Consider the following 20,898-nt stretch of genomic DNA (forward strand, 5'->3'; position numbering starts at 1 on the left):
CCTTATTTATATAGCACTTTACAAAGATTATACATCATTCATATCAGTCCCTGTCCCAATGGAGCTTACAATCTAACCTATAACATAGTAGTCAGTTTTATCAAGGGACAATTAAGCTGCCTGTATATTTTTGTGTAGTACCCTGGAGGAAACCTATGCAGGGGCGGGGAGAACATACAAGCTTAGTGCAAGGCCTTGAATGTAATTAAACGCAGGCCCCAGTACTGCAAGGCAGCAATAGTAACCCCTCTGGGACTCCCCCTTGTAACAACACCCAAGTGAGCAGCCTGTACATCATATTTTATCAAGGAAATTTAAAACAGTTGCTCTGTGTGTTTTCAGTCTTTATTCAAAGACTGTCTTTGTCTCTGCATTTCACAGGATAAGGAGAGCTGTACTGAATTATCTTATTTCTGTTTGTGCCTATCTTTGTGGCTTAAACAGCAACAAACTCCCCTTATTTTTCACTTAAGTGTTTGCACACAAGTAAAACTGGCAGATGCAGAAGATTTCCAATTACTCATTTAATATACAAACATCAGCATTATTTATTGACCCATTAGGATCTGTTTAGAATCGCATTCCATGTTGCTTAACACAAAATGTTATTTTCCAAAACCATTTTTGGATGTGTAGGACCATAGAAGGTTTCTTGCCATGCATATTGGCTTTATGAATTATACTGATATATGTCCAGTGTTTTGGCATCTTGGGAAACACAATTTGTCTACTGTTTCCTGCAGTTCTCCTGCCAGCTATGAACATTGTTACTAACTGGGGCAGTATAGAGCTAAAGTGCATACGTAACTAGTACCCATGGCAATAAAAATGTATGAACATGGATAGAAACATGTGCCTTGTTGGATTGAGAGGTAAGAAAGCTACATGTTCTGCCATCATTTGCCATGTAGAGTATGGCTGTAAATACCCACTTCCCATGATTCCACCATCCATCTGCTGTTCTCTATGTGATAGCTAACAGCCATAAGATGGAGGTTGTATGTTACAGCTAGGGTAGGTGCAGCAGAACAGAGGATGCCCACTGGGGAAACATTCTTTTAAACAAACATACTAAAAAAAGAATTTATTTCACGCTGATACTTTTGGTTCTGTTAAACTGATTTTTAAAAAAAACAACAAAACATTTTATATTATATTGTGTCTTTAACTTGTGTGCATTCATGGAAGTTAAATGGCATTAAGTAATACTTGGAAGGGTCTGCATGCATCGTTCCAAATCCATTTGTGCTAATCTTTATTTATTTAACTAAATAGTATTTATAAATTGTTGTATAAAAGCTTCTCATAGCATGACATGAAAGTGTTGGTCACGGAGGAGCAGCTCTTTCCATATGTTAATGTCCGCTCTAAATTCCTGAGCAAAGAGGATAACTCTAAATATTTGTTTCTACCATATACTGTATATTATTCCATATAGCCTTAACTTTGTTTATGAACTTTGTGTTTTATGCTCCAAATGGATAACTGGAACTGCTCACAGTAATACTTTAGGCTTAGTGATCTGAATTGCTTTATCCTATTTGAAATAATAAAATGTATAAAGAGAATGTTGAAGTACAACAAATCCAACAAGGTCATGTTGCTCCCAGTTATCCCAATGCTTATGAATAAAATAAAGCAACCTGAAGCCATTCAGGTTTACTTTGATCTGACAAGGTGTCATAGGATTGGGCCCTTGTATTGCAGACAGTACAGTGCCCCACACTATGGGTCTTGCTGAGTCTAAAATGCAGTTAGAAAATATGCAAAATGTGTTTAACTTAAAAAAGGAGGACAATGAGTTCCTGGACAAATTCATAACAAATTCATACAGCCAGTCTTGAGACATACTCTAAGGGGCTGATTTACTAAGACACGATTTCGAATCCGAATTGGAAAAATTCAGATTGGAAACAAACATTTTGCGACTTTTTCGTATTTTTTGCGATTTTTTCGGCGTCTTTACGATTTTTGCGTAAAACCGCGAGTTTTCTCGGTGTCTTTACGATTTTTGCGTAAAAACGTGAGTTTTTTGGCGTCTTTACGATTTTTGCGTAAAAACGCGAGTTTTTCGTAGCCATTACGAAAGTTGCGCAAAGTCGCGATTTTTTCGTAGCGTTAAAACTTGCGCCTTTTAAGTTTTAACGCTACGAAAAAGGCGCGACTTTGCACGCAAGTGTTAACGCTACGAAAAAATCGCGACTTTGCGCAACTTTCGTAATGGCTACGAAAAACTCGCGTTTTTACGCAAAAATCGTAAAGACGCCGGAAAACTCGCGTTTTTACGCAAAAATCGCAAAGACGCTGAAAAACTCGCGTTTTTACGCAAAAATCGTAAAGACGCCGAAAAAATCGCAAAATTACCGATCATTACGAAAAAAACGCAATCGGACGCATTCGGCCCGTTCGTGGGTTAGTAAATGTGCCCCTAAGTCTAAGACAGAGTATTTTGGGGAACCTAATAAAAATCACATACTGTTCATTAGAAGTTACTACATTGCATATTTTAGTAAAATACAATGATACAATTCATTAACATGAAAAAAATGAGCAAAAACATTGTGTAACTATTCATACATATAGAGGGATGATCTGCAATGCCCCACGCATTGTGCCAAGTGCAAAAAATGCCACAATCTGACATTGGACCATTGCTCAGGGTGGCAGCGACCTACATACAGCCCTGGTCTTGTGTGCCTGTAAAATCCCCCTTTTAAAGTTTCTTAAACCTTTTGAATTATTAAATGAACTGTTACCATGAAAAAAACTATTTTTGCAACATGATCTTCATTCAGGTCCTAATAAATGACCTGTATGAAGATTTGCAGTCATGTAATAGCATTCTAATGACATTGTGAAATATTTGTTCTTACAAAAAAAATTTCTGTCTCCTATTTTAATGCCATTCCCCCACAAGTGCCTCTATTATCTCAGGAGTATGTGATGGGAAATAATAGGAATTCAGAAGTTTTCCATATTCCTGCTGACAGAAAAGTCAAATGAAGACAAAGTATATCCACACAGAGCGTTATTAATATTCTAATTATTTCGCCATGAAGCCAGACATACACGCATACAATTTATATTATTCACGTTGTCTCTAAAGGAAATCATTCCATTGGCGGGATCACAATCTAATGCATTATCCTGAAGGCACACCTATTGCACAGAGAATTTACAGCCCCTGTGAGGCCCTTACAGCACCATGCAGCACGACTCAGACTTGGCTACTTGGTTTTTTCGGTTTACAGGATCTCTGGTGGACAAGGAGCCTGTCTGGCAGGAAGGTACGTCCACAAATATCGCATGCAACCAACTGGCTCTGGGCACTCTGCCAGGCTGCCTTATTTAAGGAAACAAGATCATAGGAACCCTTTGCTGGGGGAAGTTAAAAAAGAGAAAAAAAAGGATTAGTTTTCATTTCGGTCAAAGTTGGAAAATATTTTCAGGAAATACCTGTTGACTGAGTGCTTGCATTTAGCAAATCTTTCTGTTGGTACTAGATGTTCTGGCTATTGTCTCAAGAGTGCTATGAGCAAAGTGTTATTCAAGAAATTCATTATTATTCTGGGACAGAGCTGATACCGTAGTTAGATAAGGAGCTACTCGGCTGGTAACAGTTTGCCCTGTGTTTTTTTTACAGTTCTACATTTAAGTGCCACAAAATATTACAAAATGTAATTAATATTCAAACCATCGGCTGTCAGAATGTTCTAGATTACTATGGCACAGTATTATTGGAGTGTAGATCACTCGTACGCTAAACAACTTTCCAATATACAATAGTTAAAAATGTTCAGTGCTTTTATAGGGAAATAAGTCATAAACAGAAAAAAAAATTGCACAAATAAGAATAAAAGTTTGTATTTCACAATGTAATATCCTTCATCAGACTGTTATTGCATTGCATATTTTAATTGTGCTTTGTGTACTTTCAAGGCATACTTGAAGGTGGAGTAATCTTTTGGAGCAAACATAACTTTAAGAAGTTTCATTACACACATTCATATACCCATACAGATATATGCAATGGTACAGACTGCAAAATTTGTAACCATTCTTCTACTCAGGGCTGTATTTAAATATAAATATATATAAAAAAACAAAACACCCCCCAGCCGCCAAATGATACTTGGGTGAATCTGGCTGCAGAGCTGGGGATAAGGGTGCAGAGTAGGGTGTCTAGCAGAAGTGACATCGCTTCTGGTGGAAGTGACATCACACGTAATGGAAATTACATCACACGTAATGGAAGTGACGTCACACCTAATAGAAGTGATGTTACGCTCACATGGGGCCACAGATGTCACTTCTGCAACATGGGGATGTTGGACCTAAATACAGCCCTGCTTCCACTGTTGAAAGTGGTCACTAAAGCTAGATTAAATTTGTGCATACATTTACGCATTGCAAATGGTTTTTCTGCTACCAACTTTAATTACACCCCCACCCCCGTAAAGTTATTTGTAATTGTAACTGCAATTGAAAATACTAACTGCTCTCTGTGCTGCTTGCTCTAACTCTCAAAACAATATAGCTGAAGACATTTGAATAACAGACCTGGAGGACAAATAACCTGCTGCATTGCTTCAATACAGAAGCAGAAAATCAGAAGCAGAGAACAGAAAGGCATAAACAAATACTGATTTCAGTTACAAGCTGTACATGGACGTCGGTTTCTATTGCGCGTGTCGACTTTTAACGTGCGGGTCAAGAAATGGCACACGCATTCAAAAAACTATGCATGAGCTAAAAGCCGACACACGCGTCATACAAATCGATGCACTAATCATTTTGCCCATCACTAGACCTGACCTTTAAGATTCTGCTCAATATAAGTAGCAATTTATGTGGCTACACGGATTCATTAGGCTGTGATATTTTATAGGTATGGGATCCATTATCCAGAAAGCTCCAAATTATGAAAAGGCCATCCCCCATAGACTCCATTTTAATCAAATAAATAAAAACTGAGAAACATATTTCCTTTTTCTTTACAATAATAAAACATTAGCTTGTACTTGATCCCAACTAAGATATAATTAATCTGTATTGGAGGCAAAACAATCCTATTGGGTTTATTGAAAGCTCAAGTGATTTTTTTAGCAGACTTAAGTATGGTTAACCAAATTACAGAATGATCTCTTATCAGAAAACCTGTACTTTGTTTAGCTATCTCTGTTTTCAGACTAATGTGCATCAGCACAGTGGCTCAGTGGGGAGCACTTTCAACTTGCAGCACTGGGGTGAGTTTAATTCCATCTTGGGTATTATCTGCAAGAGGTTTGTGTGTTCTCCCCACCTCTGCATGAGTTTTGTTCCACAATCCAATAACATACAGATAGGATTATTGGCTCTTGATAAGACACATACCTCACTTATGTAATAAAAAGCACCAAGTTTGCCCAGGAACAGTAACCCATAGAACCAATAAGACATTTGCTTTTAAACAGGTGACCAGTAAATGCTTCCTGCTGATTGGTTGCTATGGGTTACTGCTCCTGGGCAAATGTAGTGTCATTACATAACCCTTATAAGTGAATGTACCACAGACTTTAGATTGTTCCACTTGGGCAGGGACTGATGAGCAATCTCTGTAAAGCTCAGTATAAATGTGTTAGCACACACTAATACCGACACATTGGGGGGAATTCACAAAAGTGGTGATATTCCGACAAAATAAAAGTGGATATAGATTTGTCTGATTTTCCACCTAATTCACAAACCTCTATCTCCACTTTTGTGAATTTGTCTTTTAAACAGACAGTTTTCAGATTTTGTCATTTTCCCGGCATTTTTTTATGAATTTGCCTTTAGCTCTTAGTAAATCTGTCGGTGCCATCAAACCCGGCCCCACAGCTACATGAGCCCCGGGGTAAGGATTTTACCAACAGGATTTGGCATTTCATTTGCCATTTATCATTTCACTTTGGGGGCATTTCCTGAGGGGTAATTTTAGTTTACCCAGGGAAACTATACAACATTTTTTTCAGGACAAGCTGGGCTTTCTAATGTTTTCTATATTTACTCATTACTGGGCAGCAGCAGCAATCCGGCCCACATACCAACAAGTGGTCCAACAGGACTAGGATCCACCGGGTTTTTATCCAGTGCCCTGTTGGGGCCAGTCCAACCCTGTACCCCAATATCCCAGTTTGGGTGCCAGTGTGTATGTGCTGTTTGCTAATCACCTATATGGCGGCTGGGAACAGGTGGGGACTAATGCTGTCAAGCAGCTCTGTAGTTCTGGATATGCTATGGGGGCAGTTGTCAGTAAAGTGATTAAAGAGGGGGCACTGCTGCTAAAACTAAAAATTTGCCTGGGAGGCTTTACTTTTCCTTTGAATAAAAATTTTACAATATATTCACTAAAAATGTTATTATTGCCTCATTGATTAAGCTAAAACCAGCACAACAATGCAAATGTGAGGTAAAAACTTTTTATATATATAAGATATAAATTGAACTTTTTTAATCAGTGTTTTACTTGTTTATAAAATGTTCATGAGGCTTTTTGCACCTATTGTTCTAGGGTTAGATAGAAACTTGTCCCCTAACAATAGGCTGCTAATCTCCATTAATATGTTAATTACCCCTACCTTAGGTGTGAAATGGAGACTGGGGGAAACAAAACAAAACATAAGAGCTTAGAATTGATCTAACAGAGTTACACGGAAAAGTGGCGGTTGAGTTGGAATTTAGGCGGATTTCTGTTTGTGAATCTGGAGAAAGTGTTTTCCACCAGTTTTTCCACCACTTTTACTCCAAAAAAGGGCTCTCTCCACTTTTGTTAATCAGCTGCCTCTGGTACAACATTGTACATTGTCTCAAAAGTCAGAGCCAGCGGGGAAGAGTATAGGAAGGGACAGGCCACAGCTGATTTCAATTACATTTACAAATAACCTTAAATCCATTGCATAAGTGTAATTAATGGATATTGGAAAGTTGTTTAGAATTACATTTTCTTTCACTAGTCTAAATTGTATATTTAGGTTGATATCCCCCTTTAAATATTTGCTGTTATTCCAAATTTCCTTTCCCTTATTTCCAGCCTGCCTCTAGGGGGTAATATAATAAAGGCTGAAATCCCTACCAGCTCTTGCCTCATCAACCTTTTCTCTTGGGAGACTTGGGAATAGAATTCCTAGCAAAGTGAGAAGGGCTGAATGCCGTTTTAGTAGCAAATGCATAAATTGTTATGATTTGTTAAACAATAAGTAGTAATTGATCCAGGGAATGTAGTCATTGTGAACTGAGAAATTGGCTTGAGAAATGTTTACTGAGATGATTTAATTCAGCCAAACTGAGTGACACCCACTGTTGGCCTTACTGGTGGGTATGTCTGTTAACCACTAACAACAACTGCTTAGAATCCCTACCCTAAAATGTATTCATTAGGCTTTATTTGCCTTTATTTTATACAGCACTGACACATTTGGCAGTTTGTTACAGAGACTGTTAATCATTCACATCATACTCTCTCACTCTCAGAGATTCATACAAATCTCAGTTATGTTTGCAAACCCTATGGTCAATTTTCTCATTAGGTTGCCTGCTTGTTTTTCAGAGTGTGGGAGGAAACCACAGTGCAGACACAACCTAACAAGTAAAGGTTAATTTACTGATTGCATTGACAAGTTACAAAGTGCAAAAAAACAGGTATAGTTTTTCAAACTTTGCAACCTGCCCTGCATTCAGCACCTGTGGGCACAGGTTTTCACAAGAACCTGTGCTTTCCATGTGAATACAGTGCTGTGTTCAGAAGGAATGGGCTTATGGTTGTAATATTGGTGTGTAGGCACCATCTCAGTGCTTTTAGAAGCAGCCAGCACTTTACAATGAAACTACTTTTGGATAAGCTATTATTACTCAGTGTAGTCATGACTTGGGTGAGTTCTATTGTCATATCTACCACTGTGTGGGATAGGGGAGCATTTTTAGCAAAACAGGTAGATTTTATCTTGCTACCTTCCCATTGGTCTGTTGATTGGCTCCTGGGGGGAAAAGGAAGTTGGGGTGATATAATTGCAACTTGCAGCCAGCAGTAAAGTGTGACTGAGAGCACTATTCAAATGACTGAGGACACCTGGGAAACTAAGAATATGCCTAATGCCACGTTAAATTTCAAATTAAATATAAAAAAAAAATCAGTTTGCTTTTTTTAAAAACTGATATCAGTGCAGGATTGTCCTGGAGCAGCACTATTAACTGATGAAAGAAAACATGTTTTACCATGACAGTGTTCCTTTAAATACACAGTAAGGCACTTTAAATCAATGCCTTGCGTGTAATAGACATTTATTTTTTTAGTTGGGTATTTCTAGTTATCCTAACTGAAGTGTACCCTTGGGTCCAATTAGGGCACTACCCTAACAATATATCAGTTTCCCAATATTACCCCACGCCATCCCAGAGTAACTCTAATTAGTCCCATGCTAGCATCTAATAGTGAGTGTAACATAGAAGTACTAAGGGGTCACTATTGTATTACACATGCAACTCTGTAGCACCATATAAACATACAGAGCAAACACACAGTACATGCTACTAACCATTTTATGTGAAATATTTGTTAATTGGGTATGCATAGTGTCTGTCTTGGTTTCCTGTATATATTACAAGTAAATATGCAGACCGCTGTTGAAATTCCTGGCCATATAGTCTTGGATTTTAATTATTCAGGTTTTGTTTTATCAATACATGTTGTACACTGGACATTATTTATTTCTATTTATCTTACCTCCAATTGATCTAACTTCAGGCTTTTTAGGTTCAGGCCTTCGCAGGTTTTTGGGTAGTCTGTCATTCTCCAGATTCCATTTTTGTAAGCACTGTGGTTCATGGATACTGATAGATTTGGTGCCAAATTCCCGTCCACAAATGTAGCACACAACTGTCGGAGGCTGCTTTAAAACTTGTGGCTGCTTAAAAAATTGTTTTTACATAACAGTTTTTAACAAAAGAAATAACAGACCTTGCTCAACAGATAACTGTTCCTACCTTGCCAGACATGTCTTTTTTTCCAACTTATCTACTATATATACAGGTATAGGATCCATTGTTCCAGGATCCATTATCCTGAAACCCATTATATTATCCAAACTACGGGAAGGCCATCTCTCATACACTCCATTTTATTCGAATAATTTAAATTTTTAAAAATGGTTTCCTTTTTCCTCTACAATAGAGACATTACATCTCTCATTACAGCCTTCAACTATATATTTATATATCACAGATCAGATGGACAGCACACACACCAGAAAATAGATAATAAAACAGAGCCCATGTACTACTGTATCAATAAATATGAGCATGTGAATCATGGAGCACTCATGGGACTTGAACTAACTGCAAAATTTATTGATGTAAGCTGACATTTTGGTCCTGCATAGAGGAGCATGGATGTCTTGAGAAAGGACCAAAACATCAAATTGCACCAATAAATTTTTGCTCTTAAAATCTAATGAGTACTCCACGATTTACATGCTGATATAATATATATATATATATATATATATATAGACAAGCAGAGTACCGCACACATAGGGACTTTATGAAAACAAAAAAGGTTTATTGAAAAAAATCTGACGTTTCGAGCACCAAACTGTGCTCTTCCTCAGGGACAGAGGAAGAGCACAGTTTGGTGCTCGAAACGTCAGATTTTTTTCAATAAACCTTTTTTGTTTTCATAAAGTCCCTATGTGTGCGGTACTCTGCTTGTCTATTGAATTGTTTGACCAGCACCGAGGGCAGTTGTTTTTTGTTTGAAGGGTGTGCTCCTTTCTGTTTTTGTATATATATATATATATATATATATATATATATATATATATATATATATATATATATATATATATATATATATGTGTGTGTATACGTATATATACAGGTGTGACACATATTATCCAGAACGCTCAGGACATGGGGCTTTCTGGAAAAGGGATCTTTCTGTAGTTTGGATCTTCCTACATTAAAGGGGTGGTTCAGCTTTGAATTAACTTTTAGTATGATGTAGAAAGTAAAATTCCAAGACAATTTGCAACTGGTCTTCATTTTTTATTAAAATTATAGTTTTTAGTTATTTCATTTTCAGTTCCAGTTTGGAGTTTCAGCAGCTATTTGGTTGCTAGGATCCAAATTACCTTAGCAACCAGTGAGTGGTTTGGATGAGAGACTGGTATATAAATAACTGCAAAGAGTTAGAAGAAGAATACTAATAATTTAAAAACTTTAATAAATAAATAATGAAGACCAATTGAAAATTGCTTAAAACTGGCCATTCTATTACATACTAAGGGGCCGATTTACTAATCTAGGAACGGATCGAAAGCGTCCAAATGCGTTTTTTTCGTAATGATTGGTATTTAGCGATTTTTTCGTCGCCATCGCGACTTTTTCGTAGCCGTTACGACTTGTGCGAATTGCCGCAACTTCTTCGTAGCCGTCGCGCAAAAAATCGGAAAGGTTTGCCCGCCGTTTACTAGCGCTCAATACGAAAAAGTCGCGACAATTTGCGCAAGTCGTAACGGCTACGAAAAAGTCGCGACAATTCAAGCAAGTCGTAACGGCTACGAAAAAGTTGCGACAATTCATGAAAAAGTTCGTTTCCAATACGATTTTTTTTACCAGAAATAAACCCAATAGGATTGTTATGCTTCTTATAAGGATTAATTATATCTTAGTTAGGATCAAATACAAGGTACAGTTATGGGACCTGTTATCCAGAATGCTTGGGACCTGGGAGTTTTCAGATAAGGGGTCTTTCTGTAATTTGGATCTCCATAACTTAAATCTGCTAAAAATCATTAAAATATTGAATAAACTCAATAGGCTTATTTTTCCTTCAATAAGGATTAATTATATCTTAGTTGGGATCAAGTACAAGGTACTGTTTTATTATTACAGAGAAAAAGGAAATCATTTTTAAAAATTAGACTTATTTGCTTATAATGGAGTCTATGGGAGATGGCCTTTCTGTAATTCGGATATGGAAATCATTTTATATATTATAAATATATATAATATAGTATAGGAGGGCACACACCAGAAAAAAATCATGCCAGGGTGTTGGGTGAAAAGGTTAAATTATGAAAGGTTAAAAACTCAGTTCTCAAAGGACTTGTGTAACAAATCAAAGACATTCTTTAATGTACAATATCAATGTTTTAGTCACAAACTCTTACCTCAGATTATGCAACCAAAACATTGATATTGCACATGAAAGAATTTCTTTGAATAATCCTGTCCTGTGAGAGCTGATTTTTTCTTAGTGTGTGTGTGTATATAGATATATACTTTATATGTATTTATAAACAAGAAATTACACTTAAATATTATTTATATTTGTGTTGTGGAAATATAACCTGGCATCATACTTAATCCATTAACCCAGGATACAAACTGAGTCTATCTTGGGGCAGAGGTGGATCTATTTTACATTGAAGATTATTCACCTTATTAGTGGATTAATAGATTTATATTCCAGAGCCAATTCCACTTGTTGTGGAAATCCACTCAATTTACAAAAAAGACCAGTCACTGATAATTCTTCTGAAAGTGAAAGATTTATCTTGAAACAGATAGAAAACCCAAAGGTCTAGAAAATGTAGTGAAGTGAATAGGATGAAGTATCCAAGTGTCCCTATATAGACAGGGAGAGCAGCAAGCAAGGCAAAACCAGTCCTGAAGAAAAGCAAGAATAGATATTACTGTATTTTGAAGTAGCGTTACGGAGATTATGGGTTGGTAATGCAACAATAAAAATATGGATAATCTGTGTAATTTGTTTAAATACTTTCTTGTAGAAATATTGAAGTCTTCAAAAAAAAAGTACCACAGCTAAGGAATAAAATCATCAGATGGGTTAAATATATAATATTTCAGCCAAAAAAACTAGACTAATACTATATGAAGTCATGAAGTTGAAAAGAACAATTACTGACTTCAACCCAAACTCTGACAATTCCTGTTTAGTTGTTAGTTAGGGGTACATCTAATAACATACTGAGGCCCTTCAGCATAAAGCTTTAAAATGGTAAGTTTGGGTCTAATCGCACAGGGAGAATGTGTTACTTGCCCAAGGTTTCAAGAAGTGGGCAAAGGAGTTGGCACATCTCCTTCTCTTATGATTTCATTGTACCACACACAGTGCTCTCCCTTATGGTCTTCAAAGTTTTATTTCCCCCTTCCCTGTCTTGTTTCAAACAAGGTAAAGAAGAAAGCAAAAGCATAAAGGCAATTTGCAAAGACAGTAAAGACAAATAAGGCAGTAGAGAATAATATTTTATTGAGTAGATTATTGGTACAGAATAGTTTGAAGTTAAATGTTGCATTAAATTGGAAAGATCAGATCAGATTAGAACAACTTGCAAATACGAGGCGCATGGAAACAGGGAATATTTGTTATCAGATACCCCTTACTGCATGGTTAGTTCACAGTAATCAGTGCTAAAGTATTTTGAACTTATAAAAATGACACTAAAATTAGCAAGAACTAAGAGATGATAGTAGATAACATTGGCTTATAGGCTATGACAGTGCCATAAGGCTTGGAGACCCAGAAATTAACTAGGAAAGCTTGACCTGTGACCCTTTAACTCTTTTAAGCACATTTTGCTCAAAGCTCTTTTATGCATTTTGCAGTTTTCAGGGTGTCAGGCTGGGCATATGGAACTTGAAACAAAACAATATGAAGTAGCATACAATAGGATAATAATATCTTAACTCTTTTTCTGTAACACCTTCTACTACTACCTTTCTCTAATTAATTCAATCCTAGCATTCATATTAAATGTTAAGCAGCTACTTCACTGCTACTGACACATTTTCTCTTTGCCTACTCCTTCATTCCCACTGGTCCTACTTATTAAATATAGCCAGTTAGCCACAAATCCTCAAAGTAACTACTAATACTTGCATACCCTGTACTTTATAATTATTCAATGTATAAAAAAGTCATTTTCAAAGCAGAAAGTAGTGTACAAAGTGCAAATAAAAGGCTGTGTTGGGTCATTTCTGCACATTTCACACCACATTCTGCCTTTTCCAAAGTGCAGGGACCCACTGCTAGCTGCGCTGCCTGTGTCCAAGAGAGGTTGGGGAGGCATGTACATGTACCCTCCCCCCCCACCTATCCCCTAACTTGTGCATCATTCAGATAAGTTATTGGGTGGTGAGGCTGCAACATAGCCATGTCCTTACCACCTGCTCCATGGACGGGGCTTTTCCGCACCTCTCTGGGGTGCAAGTGCTTCTGAGCATTTAAGGGCACACCCTTTTATATACCACCTTTTATTTTACTTATTCTACTTGTATTGAATGTACAGATGTATTACAATCCGCATAGCAGGCAAGCTTTTTTTAGTCACCTCAATAATCTTATAAATGAATGGCTTCATAGAAATGTGATTACTGTTAACACCTAAGCAGCATGTTGCTAACAGAGCTTTTAAATCTATCTAGGTTAGACTTCATATTTGAAAGCTTAGTCAGTTTATAAGCAAACTTATACTCGTTCTCTGGAGAAGGACAGAATTCACCTACTCTGTCAGCAGCTCTTTACCTTGACATTTTTTTCAGTAGTTCCATTCTTTTGCTTCAGTGCGTTATTGGCCTTGGTTGCTTCCTTTCGGTCTGAGGTTACTTTGCAGCCCTTCTGATGGACAGGAAGGCGATCGCTTGCAAAAGATCGTCCGCAGTTTGGACATTTCAGCAACTGATCCTTAAAGCTTTGCCAGGCCGCCTCATTTTGTTCTTTACGGCTGGTCACTTTAGATGGGTCAAGCTGAGGTTTCTGAGGAACAGGTCTGCGCTGTCCTTTCGGTAACCTATCATTTTCTATTTTCCACTTTTCAAGACATTTTGGCTCATGGATAGGAAGAGATTTAGTGCCAAACTCCCTTCCACATATGTAACAAATTAAGGTTTTGGGCTTTGTTGGGCCTGCTAAATCCTTGGTATTAGAAAACTCACTTTCTGTTTTTATAGTTGCACTGGATTTTTTGTCATCTGTGGTCTTTAAGGTACCGACGGTTTTTCCATCTGATTTGCAACTTCTTTGGTGTACAAGAAGCCGGTCAGGAAGAAATGTGCGTCCGCAGTTCCCACATGGTAAAAGTTGAGCTTGGGAACTTTTCCACGCTGCCTCGTTTTCAGCTATGCCTGAACCATCTGCAGTAATCTGCGGTTTCACCGGGGCCGCCCTTCTGAGATGCTTTGGTAGATTGTCATTTTCTATGTGCCACTTCTCTAGGCATTTTGGTTCATGTATAGCAATTGATTTGGACCCAAATTCCCTCCCACATATGTAGCACACTTTAAATCCTGGTCGTCTTACTGGGATTACCGGCCTCTTAAACTGATTGTGTGACATTTGATCAGCAGTTACTCTTTTGGATAAAATGGCCGTTTCAGGTCTAATATTTTTCTTTTTTCTCACTGATGTAGAATCACTACTGTCATCTGCTGCTTTTGTGTTCCTGGGTGTGTGTTTGCTGTTAAACATTGAGACACATACAAACTGATTTCTGTTCTGATGGAGTTTCTCTGCTGGTTAGAGAGTAGTATAACGTAGCCTTACCATACATATTTTTGTTATTGTCAGCTATACCTCTTCCACTTGTCCAGTGCTTTATTTGGGTATGTTTTACCTGAAATATACAACAGTCACAATGAAAACTGTTTTGTGCGTATAAAATGCCCTTCTCTAAAGCAATAAAAGCTGCCGCTACAACTAATTTCCTTTTACCTGAATTTCCCATGTGATAGACATTTCAGAATCATGTAATTTGTTCATTACAAAGCCTTAAAGGAACAGTAACACTAAAAAATGAAAAGCGCTTTAAAGTAATAAAAATATAATGCACTGTTGCCTTGCACTGGTAAAACTGGTGTGTTTTCTACAGTAACACTACTATAATTTATGTAATAAGCTGCTGTGTAGCCACAGGGGCAGCCATTCAAGCTGGAAAAAAGGAGAAAAGGCACAGGTTACATAGCAGATAACAGATAAGCTCTGTAGAATACAATAGTGTTTTATCTGTTATCTGCTATGTGCCTGTGCCTTTTCTCCTTTGAATGGCTGCCTCCATGGCTACATAGCAGCTTATTTATATAAATTATAGTAGACTTTCTGAATTAAACACACAACTTTTACCAGTGCAGGGCAGCAGCACATTATATTTTAGTTACTTTTATACACTTTCATTTTTTGGCGTTACTGTTCCTTTAAATCTAGGAAAAGTATAATATAAATACACAACAGACAAAGGGCCAGATTCATTTCCACTGAGTTTGCAGCCTCAAAATGACAATGGAATTTTTGATTGTAACAGGGTAAATCATTAGGTAAATCGTATATTATGTGACAAATATCTCTGCAGATGACATTTTAGGCACTACGACATTGGCTGGAATGGGCAGAATACAAGTTCAGAACTATGGTTGTGTAAAATAGGGGGAAGAAGGAAAACAGTTTGCAAATGATCTTTTCAGATTCATTTGAATTCCGTATGCAGTTTTTGTTTACCAGCTGTGATATTATTGGTGGTTAGTAAACATCTTTTCCGTAGATGTCAGAATCCATGACTTTCATACAGTACGTGCAGCATGAAGCTTATGTTTGTGTTTGGCAGGACCAGGGAAAGGCTGTGTTCCCTGAGACTTTATGCCAGTATACTAATAAACAGCAGCTGGCCTCCTTTGTCAGCCAAGATTTCCAATTCTTCCCTAGACAAGTTCCTTCTGTATCACAAATCTACTTTTACTTATTTTGCTCATTTGCGAATGCAGTCGCAATCGTGGTCACACAAAAATGCATGCAGTTGTTGCATTCAAAGTCACTCTTTGTACTACCCTATGGTTGCACTTGGTGCCAGTGCGTCTGTCCCTCCTACACTGAATCACACACAACTGTGCCTACTGAGGCAGAGGAACTCTGGAACTACCGCCATCTTTAAGCTGGTGGGAATTCCCTCTGTGGGTGCTGTCAGCAGACTCTTTATAACGAACAGTGTTGGACTAGACCGGCATGACACCAGGAAAAAACCCAGTGGGCCCTGCCAACCCAGGCCCAATCCCTGCCCCTAACTTCTGATTCTCCAACCCAAATCAAGGTTGTAAAGAGAAAGTAAAAGGTATGCGGCAGGTGGGGGTGGGTTTGACAAGCAGGAGTTAGCAAGGACACCCCAATCCAGCATTGATAACTCAGACAGAAATGATAGAATCCAAACTCAAGATGCTTATCCACATATTCATTTCATTTTGACACATAGGGCACCAACTCAGTACTTGGCTGCAGACACAGGAATTGTAAAAAAAAAAAAGTGCTGCAATGTGGGTGAAAAAAAATGGCAAACTGCATCCAAAATAGCACTTTGCAGTTGCAGTCTTAAACGAACACTATTGTTTTAAAAAAAGGGTTAATTTTCACATGTATTTTGTTATACAGTTTATGTTGTGGTTTATTCTTTAACAGTATGTGGTAAATCAGTCTTATGGGAGGGACGTTTCCTTCATTATATAGATAGAACACAGGCCTTTTAGAATCAAAAGCAGCAGTGTGAAAAGGGACAGACAAATAATGCTTTCAATTCCATTTACAATTAACTACCATCTGCTACTGAACCTGTAGTGCTAGATTATTGTTCATTCAGTATCATTAACTTGGTAGCCTATTCATTACTCAAATAGTAAGGACAAAAACATAACTAATTAATGAGAACACATCTGATACTTATGTGGTTGGAGTTTTTATTCTACATGCAGTTAATTTGTTGTATGAAGCTCAGAGAACATGGGCTATATCACACAGGAGATCCTTATGATGTTTTATTTAAAGGAAATGCAAACCTACAGAATTTTGAGTTTAATGAATAAATAGGCAAAAAATTAAAATTGCCTTTTGGCAGTGAACCATATATTAGACTAACTACATACAATACATGGATACAATTACTTTTTCAATTGAAAAAATGTATGTTTTATTTTTTATTTAAAGAGCATAAGGTATAAATACATGTTTGTAGACAGCTGAGTTGGGCCCTAAATCATTGCTGAGATGGGAAACAGTTTTCTGATTCTATGTCAGTGTGCTCCAGGCAATTCCACAAGTGACCAGCTGGGGTCAGTGTTCTTTTGTATTAAAGGGAGAAGCTGATAGGCTTTATCTTACAATTTCAAATCTGAACTTGTATGGCCACCTTAAGTAAGCTCACAGAGGACTCTGTATTTACCAGTTGCTATTGACAGGAATTAATGTAAGGCTTTCCTTAAAGTGATATTGACACTAAAAAAAACCTACTCTTTAAAATATTGATGTACATTAATCGTTCCCTATAGGTCATGTTAATCATTTTTCACTGATAGGGCTGCTTTTGTAAGTAGCCTGTTACTTGAAGTTCCTAAACCTTACTGTTTTTGACTGTCCCTTCTCAGCCTGTTGGGCTGGGCCCCACCGGGCCCAATAGGTCAAACTGGCCTAAGACCAGCCCTTAATAAGCACATTAAGCTGTCTAGTCCGCCCCCAACAATGATTGTCCCATAATGTTGCTATGTGTCCTGGGACATTAAACACAAAGTGGGCACTGCATTCCTACTGCTATGTCAGGGTACACAATGTCTTTCACTGTTTATAGTGTGCTCGAGGGGTCAATAATCACACTGTATATAGTATGTTTGGCATGTCAGTGCCCAGTGATTGGGGGCCACATTGTGCCATGAAATGTTGGGGGTCAATGGAACAAGAGAAAGAAAGGTGAAAAGGCAGGGTTACAGCATTAGTTACAAGGGGACTATTTGTCCACCCAGCCCTGGAACCCTGTGCCAGCTGGCAACACCTTGTGTAGGGGGCCCCGCCAAAGTGGTCCCAATTGGCCCCCAGCAGTTTATATAACCAGCCCTCAGTATGTACTCAGATTTTTGCATGCCACGGTTAGCTGTATTTGCTTCCTTTGAATAGTATGTATTTGTATGAGTTTGTGTGTGTGCTGTGATTATGTGCACAATAGAATGGTTGTTAATGTAATGGTAGGTACCGGTATGGGAACATATATTACAAGCAAACATATAACCAATACACTTATGGGTTTAATCCTGACAGGAAGCAAATCTAAATACATCTAATAAATATAAAGAAGAAAAAAGGTATGTGTATGAGCTGCCTATATTACTTACCGTATCATTAGAGCCTATAGGCTGCCGGTGGGAAGAAGGTCACAGTATCAGGTACTGGTGGTACAGCTATAGGTTTAACAGCAGAGGAATGCTAGAGTTGCCAGGTTGCTAGAGTTACTATAATGCAGCTGCTATCTCTTTGTCACTTAGCAACACACCAACAAACCTGATGAAATAGGTTCCTTGTTATTCAGCAAACACAAGGCAGATTGACTGAAACTATTTACAGAATATTCTGGGTGTGGTGTTTCCAGAGAGAGGAGGGGGGCACAGCTATCGGCCCCTGTGCGATTCAGTGTCTGGATTCCTCAGAGCATTTATTAAATTTTCCTGTGATACTGCCACAGCCTACAGGTTATCACTTTCCATTATTTGAAAAAAAAACTACCAAAAATATATATCTGCAAAACATTTGGAAGCCAGCAACAGTACTATCCAGCAGCTATTGGGCTTTATGACAGGGAGCGAGAGATGCTCATCTCCAATTTGCCGCAGAGGGGAAAAAATTTATTCCTGACTCGGACCAGTCCCTGGATCAACTAAGAGCTATTTTCAGTAACCTTATATTCCTACTTAATAAAAGTAGACCCTTCTTGAAGCTATATAATGTATCAGCCAGTACGACTGGTTCAGGGAGAGAATTCCACAGTTTCACAGCTCTCACTAATGGAAATGGATGCTCTTGTGTTAGTTGGAAGGACCTACCAGTATTGAAAGCATTAGAGAGTTTATTATATGGTCCCCTTATAGTTATGTATATATGTATATCTTTATTTATAAAATGCTACTTATGTATGCAGTGCTGTACAGTAGAACAATAAATTAACACAACAAAACAAGGGGTCATCACAATAATAGATAAATACAAAGTATGATAATAAATAAGAACAGATACAAGTTACAGTTGTAATAAGTTAAGAATCAAAGAGATAAAAGGATAGAGGTCCTGATAGTGTGCATAGAGGCTACCAAATAGCCAATCTTAGTCCTTATTTGGCACCTACATGAACTTTTATGATGCTTGTGTTGCTCTCTGAGTCTTTTTGCATTTGACTGTGGCTCACGAGTAATAAAGGTTGGGGACCCCTGAGGGTCTGGACTCTCCTCGATGAGAGGTGGAAAATTCTGGCAGCAGTGGTTAATACAGATTGCAGGGGGGGGGGGGGGCAGAGATGGCAGTTAGGGAGGCCAGTTAGTAGCAGATTACAGAAGTCTAGTTGGGATAGGATGAGAACATGCATGAACAAGAAAGGGACAGATTTTGGCAATATTACATAAGAAAAAGTGACAGGTTTTGACAGTGGTGTTAATATGTTCAGAGAAGGAGAGGGAGGAGTCAAAGTATATATTTATACATAGTTAATTTCAGGGTACCTGTAGTTTATTTTACACCATTCCCTCTGTTGTTCTAGATCAGGGCTGTTGAACTGGGGGACTACAGACTAAGGAATTGTAATGCTCCTTACTATTCCATGGCCTCCATAGACTCCTTTTTTGTATCTTGATTTAAGTATAAGTCATAGAATATATGGGACGATTTGGTCAATATGTTAGAAAAGTTGGACACTTCTATAGGTATCATCCCCACTCACAATGCCAAACTAGTCTCCATCAACAGTGGGAAGCTCTGTGCATTTTGTAGATTGAAACCCTTAAATTCAAAAGGAACCATTAAAAGGTTTTCCTAACAGTACTGTTTATAAGCAGTTAATAAAAGCAGTAAATGATTTCTAGTCCCTACTTATATAGGCATTTGTACATATCCTTTTTCCGTGACACAGCTATCCTAACATCTGATCTCTATTATCTCAGGTACAGATATTCAGGGCCATAGAATAAATTTATATTCCACGTCTGTCTGAAATATTAGCTGGAGAAATAGAACTGTTCTGTTCTAGAGAAGATTTGTCACAACCAGCTCTGGTCTATTTCTACCTTTAAATAAATGCCTTGGGAATAATTTAACCGATTTTAAAGATATTTAAAAATCAAGGCATATTTATGTTTAAATATTTTATGGATCATAAAATTTTACGTGTTAGGTTCTAGTTTTTTTCAATGCATTTACCAGATGTCATGGCATAATTTATATGTGTGTAAAACAGTAGCCAATAGCTCACAAGTTTAAATGAGGTTAATGGTAGGCAGCAAACTCATGTTCATCTTCAGAGAGTCTGTACATTTTAAATCTTTTGCTACAGATAATAAAACATAAGGATCTATTTTCAGTACAGCAGCAGATCTGTAATATTTAGATTTTAGAAGGTTATTTTTATATCATACTCTTGTATCAAGTTACAGATTATGCAGAAAATCTATGAAGGGGGAAAAAAAATCAACATTTATGGAGAAATGAATGAAAAGTGCTGTATTAGAGAGGTGAGTATAGCTGGGCACTCAAAAGCTTTCTCAGGCATTTTGGCTTAAGGGTCCGCTGGTTACCCCTCCATGTGAATTCAGTGTTCCATTTGTCTTTGCTTCCTACCAGGAGCAGTCTCAGACAAACATGGGCAGCAGCAGTCAAAATGCTCCATGACACATAGCCCTTACTGACCCAAACAATCGCTGTTTTATTTCTTACATGGCCATGATCAAAGAGGTCTATATAATCATTAACTCAATTTTGGAAAGTAAATAGTACAATGATAATGAGGTCCCTACACTAATCCATTTAGTAGTGCTTGTTATTAAGGGGGCCATTTACTAACTTTATATAAAAGTAGA

The 20,898-nt window shown here is 37.6% G+C and overlaps 1 protein-coding gene across 2 annotated transcripts; it reads right to left on the bottom strand.

The window, feature by feature from the left end:
• Window positions 1–2,406: 2,406 nt before the first annotated feature.
• znf474 (zinc finger protein 474) lies at window positions 2,407–18,287 on the bottom strand. 2 transcript variants are annotated; one of them, XM_031893086.1, is made up of 4 exons: window positions 18,175–18,287; window positions 13,565–14,651; window positions 8,741–8,921; window positions 2,407–3,378 (listed from the first exon to the last, which is right to left on the bottom strand). In XM_031893086.1, the coding sequence occupies exons 2-4, from the start codon at window positions 14,504–14,506 to the stop codon at window positions 3,218–3,220; spliced, it is 1,284 nt and encodes a 427-aa protein (XP_031748946.1). In that variant the 5' UTR covers window positions 14,507–14,651; window positions 18,175–18,287; the 3' UTR covers window positions 2,407–3,217. The 2 variants fall into 2 exon arrangements, with proteins under 2 accessions (XP_031748946.1, XP_017946177.2); XM_018090688.2 differs by having other exon boundaries at window positions 8,741–8,924.
• Between the last annotated feature and the right edge of the window lie 2,611 nt (window positions 18,288–20,898).

This window comes from Xenopus tropicalis, chromosome 1 (genome assembly GCF_000004195.4).
Source record: "Xenopus tropicalis strain Nigerian chromosome 1, UCB_Xtro_10.0, whole genome shotgun sequence".
NCBI lineage: Eukaryota > Metazoa > Chordata > Amphibia > Anura > Pipidae > Xenopus > Xenopus tropicalis.

Bases quoted from the DNA above. Each gene is read 5' to 3' on its own strand.
- znf474 (XM_018090688.2), bottom strand. From the start codon at position 14,506: ATGTTTAACAGCAAACACACACCCAGGAACACAAAAGCAGCAGATGAC. The intron at 8,925-13,564 runs GTAAAGAGCTGC...CAATTTTTTAAG, and splicing joins CTACTGAAAAAAATGTCAAG to CAGCCACAAGTTTTAAAGCA. The intron at 3,379-8,740 runs GTAAGATAAATA...AACTTCCCCCAG, and splicing joins TGAAGTTAGATCAATTGGAG to CAAAGGGTTCCTATGATCTT.